This window comes from Populus alba, chromosome 12, assembly GCF_005239225.2.
Source record: "Populus alba chromosome 12, ASM523922v2, whole genome shotgun sequence".
NCBI lineage: Eukaryota > Viridiplantae > Streptophyta > Magnoliopsida > Malpighiales > Salicaceae > Populus > Populus alba.
The window spans coordinates 1,407,407-1,420,753 of record NC_133295.1 but is presented as its reverse complement, the minus strand read 5'-3'; the positions used below and the strand labels follow the sequence as shown (position 1 = coordinate 1,420,753).

Here is a 13,347-nt window from a genome sequence, read left to right as displayed (position 1 = left end):
TCATCAGTAATTAAAAACAAAAACAATAATCCATAATACTTATTACATTGTCAAAATCAAAACTTAATTAAAACAAGCTAACGGTATGAAGAATATTCAGGAAAGATTGCTTCGTCTAGAGGGCTGGATAGGGGATGTTCTTGATGATGAAGATCGTTCAGTTCAGGATCGACTTGAATTAGCTATGGAAATCGTTGAAAAGGTTATTGCACAGTATGTTGATCTCGCGGCAGAATCAGGTCGCAAGTGGCAGGCTGTCAAGGAAGAGAGCTGGGATGGGTGGTTGGCTGCAGTTTGAGAGGGGAGAGTTGGGATGGGGAAGAAGAAGGGGACAAAGAAGGAGAAATAGAGGAAGATAGTACTGTCAACAGAGTGGGTATATAATTATATATAGGTTGTTACCGATGGAATCACCGACAGAATGTTTCCATCGGTATACCTGTCGATGAGTCCAGTGGTGACTATGCGACGTCGCTGTACGGAGATCCCAGTTTGAATCCCTTGATCATTCTGTCGGTAAAACCGTCTGAAAAAAAAATCCATGTCATCACACCGTCAGTATATACCAACGGAATTAGTCTATCGGTATATACCGACCGTATCGTTGACAAAATTAGTCCGTTGGTATATACTGACAGAATCAGAGATGGAATTATTTCCATTGATAAAAATTACCGACGTAAAATGCTCGTCGGTAATTCCGTTGGTTTTCGTTGATTTTCTGGTAGTGACATTTATTATTATTATTATTACTACTTTATTTTATTTTATTTTAAATCCTGAAAAAATACATATTTTACTCAATCTTGCCGTGTTTCCAACAATCAGTTCCCTTTTTTGGGTGGTGAAAAACGATATATAAGTGCAAAGTCATTAGTGCTTGGCGTAATTATTACTTTGCCTTGGTTTTCATCGCTCCAGAAACAAAAATTTAGTGGGACATTATTTTGCACAATTTTATTTTTACTTTATTTTTTATTTTGCACAATTTTATTTTTACTTTATTTTTTTATTATTCATATTATGACGTTTTTGTTGCGTTTTTAATACTAACAATTATGTGCTCATGAACAAATTTTACCGCGTTTCCAACACTCACTCACTCTTGTTCTTGAGATATGGTCGGTCAGCACCCAGCTATTATTATTACTACTACTTTATTTTATTTTATTTTAAATCCTGAAAAAATACATATTTTACTCAATCTTGCCGTGTTTCCAACACTCAGTTCTCTTTTTTGGGTGGTGAAAAACGATATATAAGTGCAAAGTCATTAGTGCTTGGCGTGACTTTGCACAATTTTGCCTTGGTTTTCATCGCTCCAGAGACAACAATTTAGTGGGACATTATTTTGCACAATTTTATTTTTACTTTATTTTTTATTTTGCACAATTTTATTTTTACTTTATTTTTTTATTATTCATATTATGACGTTTCTGTTGCGTTTTTAATACTAACAATTATGTGCTCATGAACAAATTTTACCGCGTTTCCAACACTCACTCACTCTTGTTCTTGAGATATGGTCCGTCAGCACCCAGCTAAGGAAACTTTGATTTCGTCTTTAGATGCTTTACACATTCTGTCAGTATACAATCTAAGATTGGTTTGTCTATAAATACTGCTAACAATGCCTTTCTTCATCCCTCATCTCTCCCAAATATACTACTAAATCCTGTAAGGCCAAACATGGGGTTTTCACCACCGTCGCTCTCTTTCATTCTGTTTCTCTTCCATTTCCATTCAACAATTTCATCATCTCATTTCTGTGCTCCTGACCAAAGTCTTTCTTTGCTCCAATTCAAAGAATCCTTTTCCATTAGTAGTTCTGCTTCAGAGCTTTGCCACCATCCCAAGACAGAGTCATGGAAAGAGGGTACAGACTGCTGCTTGTGGGATGGGGTCTCTTGTGACCTGGAAACCGGGCATGTCACCGGACTGGACCTCTCTTGCAGCATGCTTTATGGCACCCTCCATTCCAATAGCACCCTCTTCTCTCTCCATCATCTTCAAAAGCTTGACCTCTCTGACAATGATTTCAATAGCTCCCATATTTCTTCTCGATTTGGCCAGTTCTCCAATCTGACACTTCTTAACCTAAATGACTCAGACTTTACAGGACAAGTTCCGTCAGAAATCTCTTATCTCTCCAAATTGGTTTCACTTGATCTCTCCAAAAACTCCTATCCAAGTCTAAAACAAATTTCTTTTGACAAGCTTGTTCGAAACCTAACCAAGCTTAGACAACTTGATTTGGGCAGTGTAAATATTTCTTTGGTTGAACCTAATTCCTTGATGAATTTGTCCTCTTCTTTGTCATCTCTTTCCCTCAGGGATTGTGGATTGCAAGGGAAATTCCCAGGTAACATCTTTCTCCTCCCAAACCTTGAATCACTTGATCTGATATTCAATGACGGCCTCACTGGCTCTTTTCCTTCGTCTAATTTGAGTAATGTCCTCTCGCGGTTGGATCTTTCTAATACAAGAATTTCAGTTTATTTAGAAAACGACTTAATCAGTAATCTAAAGTCATTAGAATATATGTCTCTTAGTGAAAGTAACATTATAAGGTCAGATCTAGCCCTGCTTGGTAATCTCACACAGCTTACTTATTTAGACCTCTCAGGTAACAATTTTAACGGTGAGATCCCATCATCATTTGGAAACCTTATACAGCTTCGTTCCTTGTATCTCTATTCCAATAAATTTGTGGGTCAAGTTCCAGATTCTTGGGGTGGTCTAATCAATCTTTTAGATTTAGATTTATCTGATAATCAGCTAGTAGGCTCTGTCCATTCTCAAATAAATACCCTTTCAAAACTAGAGAGTCTAGGTTTATCTGATAACTTGTTCAATGTAACAATACCATCCTTTTTATATGATCTTCCTTCTTTATATTATCTTGACCTTCATAACAATAATCTCATAGGTAATATAAGTGAATTCCAACACAATTCATTGACTTACCTTGATTTGAGCAATAACCACTTGCATGGTACAATCCCAAGTTCGATTTTCAAACAAGAGAACTTGGAAGCCCTCATTCTTGCATCCAATAGTAAATTGACAGGTGAGATTTCTTCTTCTATTTGCAAGCTGAGATTCCTTCAAGTCTTGGACTTGTCCAACAACAGCTTGAGTGGTTCTACGCCACCATGTTTGGGGAACTTCAGCAACATCCTCTCAGTATTGCATCTAGGCATGAACAATCTTCAAGGCACTATCCCTTCAACATTTTCAAAGGAAAATAGCTTGGAATATCTCAACCTCAATGGAAATGAATTAGAAGGGAAAATATCATCGTCTATCATCAACTGCACAATGTTGGAAGTTCTTGATCTTGGCAACAATAAGATTGAGGATACATTTCCCTATTTTCTAGAAACGCTTCCACATCTGCAAATTCTAATTCTAAAATCCAATAAACTCCAAGGTTTTGTAAAGGGTCGGACTACATATAATTCCTTTTCTAAATTACAGATTTTTGACATCTCTGACAATGATTTTAGTGGGCCATTGCCAACAGGGTTTTTAAATGGTCTTGAAGCAATGATGGCCTCAGATCAAAACATGATTTACATGAATGCAACAAATTACTCTCGTTATGTCTATTCCATAGAAATGACATGGAAAGGTGTGGAAATTGAGTTTCCGAAGATACAAAGTACCATCAGAGTACTCGATTTGTCAAATAACAATTTCACCGAAGAGATTCCAAAGGTGATCGGAAAGCTTAAAGCACTCCAACAACTCAATCTCTCTTATAATTCCCTTACAGGTTATATCCAATCATCATTAGGAATTTTGACCAATTTGGAATCATTAGATCTATCTTCAAATTTGCTTACCGGAAGGATTCCAATGCAGCTGGGGGCTCTTACATTTCTTGCAATCTTAAACGTTTCACATAACCAACTCGAGGGACCCATACCAAGTGGAAAGCAATTCAACACCTTTAATGCAAGCTCATTTGAAGGAAACTTGGGTTTATGTGGATTTCAAGTACTGAAAGAATGCTACGGTGACGAGGCACCATCATTGCCTCCATCAAGCTTTGATGAAGGAGATGATTCAACATTGGTTGGAGATGGATTTGGATGGAAAGTTGTGACAATTGGGTATGGATGCGGGTTTGTGTTTGGAGCTGCAACGGGATACGTTGTGTTTAGAACAAAAAAACCTTCATGGTTTCTTAGGATGGTTGAAGATAAATGGAATCTCAAGAGCAAAAAAACAAAGAAGAATGTTGGTAGATATGGTGCTAGAGGAAACTAAATAATTCAATTGATATTTTCAAGTAAGCTTTGCAATCATTTGAGTTTTTAAATTTTATGTTCACAGTTTATATTAGGCTATCTTTTCTCTACTATTTCATTTGATCAGTCTTTCCTTTTCAATTTTGCAGTACAAACAAGATTTCGAGTGGATTTGACATTGAAACAACACCAGGGTGGCAGATTCATGGTATTAGATTCCCTTCGTTTTTTTTTCTTTTCTTTTCTTTTTTAACTTTCAAGGTTAATTGGGTGTTACTTCTATGAAAAATAATCCATGTATGTAATAGGAATTAAAATAGTAGAGAAATAAAACAATCCCCATAAATTTAAAAGAACAACACTTGACTGATAGATTCTGCAATTCTGAGTCGCCTAAAAACAACATATTCTACTTATAACATTACAGAATAGGAAAAACATTAAAATAATTTAAAATACAATTTCTCAACATTAAAATAATTTAAAATACAATTTCTCTTGGCCTGATATTAAGAAAAAACACGACTCAAGATTCAAGATTTGAGATACTACGAGTTTAGAGAGCTCATTAGTTGTGGCTTGAACCTGATTGTCATCTGACTGCCTTGGCCACCCAGGTGAATGTCAACATGACCTACTGTACTCATTTCAGCAACCCTAGTCTTTGTTGGTGTGCCATGAACTAGGGGTGTTCACGGTTCGGTTCGGTTTAGACCCAAAAAACCAACCGAATCGAATTATAGTATTGTTGTAAAAATTTAACCGAACCGGACCGAAAACCGGTTCAAAGCGGACTGGTCCGGTTCGGTTATATCCGGTTTTTTAAGGGAAAAACCGGGAAACCTAATCCCTTGTGTTTTTTTTGTTTTTTTTTTTTTTTTTTAAATTGGCTTACGGTTTGGGAAGATTTAGTCTTTCATTCATTACAAAATATCCCAAAAGGCAGGAATTCACTTCAAAGAAAAGGATTTTTCTTTACATTAAATTAAGATTTTAAATTTAAAGCAAACTGATGTTCGGTTTTAAACATTTATAATGTTAAGCTAATTCACATGGCTAAATTTTAATATGAATTGACTAACTTTCAATATGAATTAAAATCTGGACAAGAATTTAAACATTAATTAAAATCCCACATATATGCAAATTAGCTGACTTTTAATATACTTTCCAAAGTGCTAAATTAATGCAATATGCAAGATGCATGATCAAATTTTAAAACCTCAAATTAAAAGTCTGTTCGCACCAGAAAAGTTAACATTAACAAGCGAATACATTAGCAACCAACAATAAATTATCATAAATATCCGGCATAATTTGAACTTTGAAGAAAAAAACCCAACAACACCAACATCCAAAAATTCCAGCAAGGATAATACTATAAAAAAACACTAGCAAATTAGCAACATATTAGAGTTCAACTATTGAAAGAATTAAGTATGCAAAATTTTAAGGGAAATGAACAAGGTAAAGTAAATTAATTACCCAAAACAATTATATTAAATCAACATTAACATTTTCATTTATACTTGTGCCAACACTATGAACAACCTCAACATTCTCATCAACATTCATGTAATGCTCAAACAACCTTAGCAAAGTATCTTTAACCTTAATTGTGAAATTTCCAGCCTCTTCAACATCATACAATCTTCCAAAACAAAATCTCACATACTTCAATTTGAAACATGGATCTAACACAACAGCCACATACAACAAAAATTTTTGTGCATCTTGATCCCCCCAATATTTTTTATACTTTGCCATCATATTCTTCGCCATTTTACTTACATAAACATCTTCACTTCTACAAAGTTGAGATATGCTTGTGTGCATAGAAATCAATTCATGGAAGAAAGAATTAGATGTCACCTACAACGAGCCAGAAAATTTCAATGTAACTGTGTAAAATAATTTCAAGAACTTGACAAAAGATCTAGCCTTTTCCCAATCTTCTAAAGCAGGAGGACCTAAGTTTTTTTGTTTCCCTTGTGAATCAACCTCAAAGTAACTCAAATACCTAGGATCGGTTTCTTCTAACCTCATAAAAACCACATAAAATTTAACAACTGCATCTAGCATCATATATATAGAGTTCCATCTAGTTGCAACATCCAAGAAAACAGATTTTTTACTCCCAATTTTCAACCTTTCCGCACATTGATTAAAAACAAGTTGTCTAGAAGGAGAAGATCTAACAAACCTTACTACATTCCTAATTTTAACCACCGAATCATCAATATCTTTCAACCCCGCACATACAATAAGATTAACAATATGTGCAAAACATCTAACATGCATGAAGTCATTTGACAATATATTAGTTGCCCACCCAATTGTTACTATTTTTAGATATTTTATTGTCAAATTATTTGAACTTGCATTGTCTATAGTAACTGTTAAAATCTTATCAATTCCCCATTTCAATAAACAACTCTCAATCGCTTGGCCAATGGTTTCAGCTTTATGATTAGAAACTTGATAAAAATTTAGAATTCTTTTATTCAAGTTCCAACCTTCATCAATCCAATCGACAGTCAAACACATATAATTACTATTTTGAATTGATGTCCAAGTATTAGTTGTTAAACATAAACGTTGATCCTTAAGAGCTTTCTTTAATTTCTCCTTCTCAACTAAATAAATTTTCAAACAATCTCTCCAAATCGTCAAACAAGAAGGAACATCAAATCTAGGCTGCATTACTTTACAAAATGATTTAAATCCTTGGTTTTCTATAAAGTTAAAAGGTAGCTCATCAAGAATAACTATTTTTCCAAGGTCTTTCCTACACTCTTCATAATTATAACCCACTGCCTTAATAGTCACCAAATTTTCCTCTCTATTATCACCCCCTCTATTTTAGGCTTAGGTTCTAAAATTTTTTGTTTTCGATCAATGACAAAAGGAAATTTTTTGCATACACCTAGATGACTCCACATGTTACTAGTCCCATTAAGTATAGTATGACATGCATAGTCTTTTCCACAATACTTACATGCAGCCCTAGGAGTTTTAGCATTACCATCTAGTTTTTTAAAGTGATCCCAAATTTGGGATGTTTTTCTTTTATTACATCTAGAAGGTGGATTACCTTCTTCAGTGTTGTTGTTTGTGCTGGAGGTAGTAACTGGAACTGGAATAGGCAAAGAATTTGGTTCTGAACTTGAAGGATTTGACTCATTCGATGTAGGATTTTCCCCATTATCCATCTGAAATTAAAAAAAAAACAACATGAATCAACATCTGACTACAATTGAGAATCAAGCAGAAGTTGAGCATCATGTTAGGTTCATATAATTGCAAAAAGGCATCTATCACCTCTTTATTCTAAAAAACCTGCATACTGTAAATTACACATGCAATGGACCTGAAAGTCTGTAATGGACCAATTTCAATTGCAAAAAGTCTAAAATGGACTAATTTCTATTCTAAAAATGAAGGAAAGAGCAAGCAAAACCCTGAAAGTCCGTGGCATTTACACATGTTGATCCAACACATTTTACTCAATCAAGGCCTCGGTTCCATTAGCTTACTCAATCTCTCTATTATATAATTATTAGCACTTAGCAGGACTAAACATTTAACAGATCATACATGAACATTGAACATAATGAATTTATTGCTAGAATAAAACAGAATGAAGTCATGAACATATTGCCAGCAGCCCAAAATTAATACAACAAAAAATAGATTGATAGCCAAACAAAGCAATCAAGATAAAACAGATTGATAGTTAATAATACAGATAAAAAAACCAATAATACAGATCAAAGCAATCAAGATAAATCGATACATATTAAAGTTAACAATGCTAAACAAAGCAATCAATAACTCTATATTTAGAGCTGATTCTAAATTTGAATTCTATAGCTATACTTTGTAATAGCAGCATAGTTTTAGCATTACCGTTTACATGTTTCCTAAATTAACTTCTCTGCCACTGTGTATAACACAAAATATCTATCAATAAAGTAAGGGAAATTATTGATTGAAATCATAGTAGTATTTACTATTCTATACCATGATGGTGACAGAGAAACACAAATTCTCAGTTCATCAACTAAATCTGAACCCATGAAACTTCTGATCAATACTATTCTATCTACAACTCTCTTCGAATCACACTAGCACTAGCAAAAGTTGCTCTCACCCATAAAAAATGTAAAAAAATCCCATGCAATAGCTCTATTCAAAACTGCTCGTGATTCATGCATCTCACAGCATGTTTTTACAAGAAAAACAGAAAAAGAACCGCGGGGAGTTACAAGATGTAACCTGACACGACCAAAAGCTTGATGTCTCTTCCCAAGTGCAGGAGTGTCGAAGTAATAAATAACCCGGCAAGACCGGGGTCGAACCACAGAGAGGTTAATTGTATAAATTATTAATAACAAGACAACAACAACAACAACAACAATAATAATACTCAGTACGTGGCGTTGTTATACCTGAGAATGATCTAAAGATCGGGTCACAGGTTTCCAGCCTATATACTGACTTTATGAAAAGATCAAAGATATATATTATATAATATAAACAGAATGTAAATAATAATAATAATAACAATGATAATAATAATAATAACAGAAGATGAAGAAATTAATGAGAACTTTGAGATAAAAGATTAACGTAAGGATTAAACAATGATAAAAACAAATGTCAAGGTTAGAGGATCCACTTATGGTACTTCAAACAAGTATAATATAAACTCTTATTACTCAATTGGAAACCACACATAAAGGAGGTTCCAATCAGATTATAAATTGTTAACATGATTACATTAATTATCTTATTCGAATAAAGCTAATACTTGTAAATGTTGGCAGGCATTCATGATTATAACTTATGTTAACAACAAATCAAGTTCCTTTCATAGCTCAGGTGTCGGTTAAACCATACAGTATGGGCTATGAAAGTGCCAAGTATTTGTTGTACCAAATGTTACAAAACATAAATCTAGATTAACCATTTAACAAGCAAAGTATTAAAGTGAACAAGATAACAAATATAAAACATGTTAGTATCCAACGTTAAGGTCCATGTTAAGTTTATATTATACTTATTCTTACACCATTAGTGTACCCTTTTCACCTTGACATAATTAACTTAGCTAAACATAATGAAAGAAAGAAACATAGATGAACAAGATAAGAACATAAATGAGAAAGAAGTTAACTAAGTAAAGGAAAGGAAATGAAGTGCATAAACTTGATATGAATGAAAGCAAGACATAAGCAATACAAAGAGAGAAAGCAAGAGCATGATCTTGATCTGGAAACCAAGATGCCTCAATACATGGTAAGTGCCTCCTTTTATAGGCCAAAATTTGGAACTATTGATTTGTTGACTAATTGATGAGTGGGTGGCCATATCTTGACTTGATAACAATCCTTATCTTCTTGTTTGAACAAGATGTCATTGCTAACATCATAATTTGCCCAGAATCCTTAAGAATGTTCTAGGAAATTGTCTCAGCTTTCCAACAAAAAAAAGATAAGGTCATTTGGACTTCTAGAACTCAAGATATGGGCTGAACACTAAATAGTGTCTGGGCTGCAGGACAGCTTCGGACTTCTTCGTTGTTCCTATATTTTGGACTTGAAAACGGCCTTCTTAGATCTTGGTGTCCAAATGAAAGTTGTAGGCCTATGTTTTACCTTTCCATCCATATAAAATGGACCTAAATCCGAGATCTAGAGCTCCAGATATGATCCAATTACCGAGCACTGTTCCGGTTTGGACTGCACCGAAATCTCTTTTCTAAGTTTGGCCATCTCTTTGTCCTTTAACTTTCAATGCTTAAACTCATCAATCAATCCTTTTATTTATGTGATAGTCCTGCATTTAAAATGAGCATTTACCATAAATTAAGGTATCTTATAATATCAAACTTGTTATTATAAAACATACTTTAGTTAAGGAGTTATTGATACTTCAAGTGCAAAATGATGATATAAAACCTTGATAAACATGCACTTTTAAGTACTAATCACACCCCCAACCAGCTTATTACTAGTCCCTAGTAATCTAAAGCGTTAAAATAGAGAAATAATTTGCAAGTTCCACAAAGCAAGGCATTCATCATTCAACTTCCATTAATCTATCCAGATAAACAAACTCTCATTAAATTTATATTCCTGCTTCATACTTCTTAAACAAGATATTAATAAACCTTCTTTTGTGTGCTCAATGAAAACATAGATGATGGGGCTTTTGTTGGAAGAAAACAATATTATGTTCAAATGTTTAAGGTGAACTTCCTTGGGTTGGGATTATTTTTTTTTTCTTTTTATTTATATACACATACAACTTAAAACACAATGTATCTTTAACCCATGTAACGAGTTTTAGGCTAATGACTCCCAGACCAGTTGGTCTTAGGGCATTAGGTGTTGAGACACCCCTACGAGCTTAACAACTCGGGTTGCAGATACTAATACGTAGATAGTGCAATGTTTGATTCCCTTAAGCTTTTCTCCTTAACCCATGTAACAAGCTTTGGGCCAATAGCTCCCAAGTCAGTTGACTTTAGGGTATTAGGTGTTAAAACACCCCTTCGGGCTTAATTGCTTAGGTTATGGAGGCTACGAAACCAAACTTATCCACGTTTTATTATCATCAATACTATCTTCTTTTTTTTTTTCTTTTTTTTTTCTTTTTTTTTTTTTTGCAAATTATATACTATCCTTTACCCTTAGTTGTTACCTTCAACAAAAGAACATAATTACTGTAATAATCCAATGTGCAACCCACAATCATATGTTAAAGTGTGTGTGTGAAAATGAAGGTTTAATAATACTTGTTAAATGAGTATATGAGCAGAATCAAGTGATAACAATGTGAGAGTTTGTAAACCTGAATATTTCAAGAAGTATTATGATAGACCTTGGTAATGAAACTTACTAAGATGCGTCTCTAGAGTCAATAAAATTGATTCCATACTCTGTCATCCTAATAACAATTTTGTCAAATGGTTTTAATAATAGCAAAAACAGTTAGCAAGTTAGTTTTTTTTTTTTTTTTTTTTTTTTTTTTTGAAGTGCTACCCTCTCCCCCCAACCAAAACGAGACATTGTCCTCAATGTTCGAAGGTAGAAAGATAGAGTATAGAAGACATCACCTGAAACAACGAACAATGACAAACCTGAAATACACTTAAACAAACATAAGAAGTAACAAAACAAAATAATATGCTATTAATAAATCCAAAAGACACAAGGTTTCACAGATGAAGGCTCAAATCTAATCTAAGCTTTTTACGGCTTTCCTTAGTTGACCAATCTAGGCGACTCATGCAGGGATCAATGATAGGGATGAAAGATTGTAGTTGGTCGATCAATTGTTCAGCAGTAGCAGCAGAGATTATGATTTGTCGTGCCGAAGATGTTAGAAATTCCTGTTCCACAGCTTGATCAAGGAAAGACAGCAAATTATCATAAAAACCATTAACATTTAACAAACCTATAGGTTTATGGTGAATGTGCAGTTGGGCCCAAGATGAAATATGAAAGATCTCTTCCAATGTGCCCAGACCACCTGGTAAGGCAATGAAGGCATCAGCATGGTTAAACATGGTATTCAGTCGATCAGACATTGTTGGGACCTGTAGTTCTTCTCCAATTGTTTTTCCAATGATGTCCCCAGTTGCTAAAGCTTTGGGGACAACCCCCAAAACTTGACTGCCTCCCAAAAATACAGCCATTGACACACCTCCCATTAACCCAAGGCTACCTCCCCCATACACTAAATGAATCTTTCTCTCAGCTAGTACCCGACCAAGATGATTTGCTGATTCTAAAAACTCTTTTTCTTTCCCAGGACTGGATCCACCGAAAACACAAATATTTTTTATGTGATGACTTGAGGAACCTGCCATTTCTACACACTTCTATATTTGATGAATGTATGGGATGAGTAGAAATGAAGGGAAGGAAGAGAAGAATTTATAGATGAAAATTGAAAATGCAATCATACCACCTATATGTAGGCCAGCTGTAGTCTCACAAACTCTCTCTCTCTTTATTAATTATTTATTTTGAAAAAGCATGTGTATGTACAGGTAGTTGTGATTGTGGCTCACATCTTCCCTTGGTTTTACGTCCAAGAACGGCTTAAACGCCCTCTATGGGTCGGGGATAGGCTTCCCATCCAGTTTTCTTAAAAACTGGCAAACAGGGTCTTTTTTAGTCAGATTCCCAAGACTAAGTCGATCATGTTCTTTATGGAATTGTGGCCATAAATCATGAATTACACGATGCACATCTCCACTAGGATGCGTCTCAAGGGTCAACAAAAGATTATCTAAAGACCCCTTACTCAGGCCATCCTTAATGAATTGTATTTTATCTTCACGGTTTACAGATACCATTCCTAAAGAACGACATGTCGCATTACAAGTCCATCTGGCACATCGATGACAGACTTTCAGTCGTTTTGCACGACGTTTCTTTGCAAAAGTGCTTTTACCTGTTCCAGGCATGTGTGAAATGAAAGAATTGGAGGACTCACCTGATAATCGGACCTTTGCTTCAATTAGCCAGCGAATATCTTCAGGAATTCCATGATTCATTAACAACCTCAATCTTGCACACCTAGCACGGTAAATTTTTGTAATCGCATTCTGAGGCAGAGCGGGAAAATACCTTTTCAACTTTTCAAGAGTGGTGTCCATTTTAAAATTAGAATTGGGGAAAATATTCAAAGAAGGGAGAAAGAGCAGAGAATTGTACAAATATATACAAATATCAGTTATTTGGGAAACTGAAAGAACCGACTTAAGAGTCACGGAGTACCGTTATCCGCCATTTGACCGGGGTGAGAGACTAGCAAAACAAAAGTCACACTAAAAAGCAACAAAAAAAAATGTGAGAAAAACAAAATAATCAACCTTTATCAATAAGATTATTCAAACCAATGGATTCATTTTCACTAGGAAACTCATCAAAGTAAGCTTTTAAACGATGTTCATTTACCTTCAAAACATTGTCATTCTTTGGATTCTCAATATCAAGGGCCCCATAAGGATACACATGTTTCAAAATAAATGGACCGCTCCATCTTGATCTTAGTTTTTCAGGAAATAAATGGA

The 13,347-nt window shown here is 34.5% G+C and overlaps 1 protein-coding gene across 1 annotated transcript; it reads left to right on the top strand.

Annotated features, from left to right (window-relative positions):
* The first annotated feature begins 1,960 nt into the window (after nt 1-1,960).
* On the top strand, nt 1,961-4,275 carry LOC118029623 (receptor-like protein 32). The gene has a single exon (XM_035033521.2). The coding sequence runs from the start codon at nt 2,296-2,298 to the stop codon at nt 4,273-4,275; it is 1,980 nt and encodes a 659-aa protein (XP_034889412.2). The 5' UTR covers nt 1,961-2,295.
* Nucleotides 4,276-13,347: the final 9,072 nt, after the last annotated feature.

Bases quoted from the DNA above. Each gene is read 5' to 3' on its own strand.
- LOC118029623 (XM_035033521.2), top strand. From the start codon at position 2,296: ATGAATTTGTCCTCTTCTTTGTCATCTCTTTCCCTCAGGGATTGTGGA.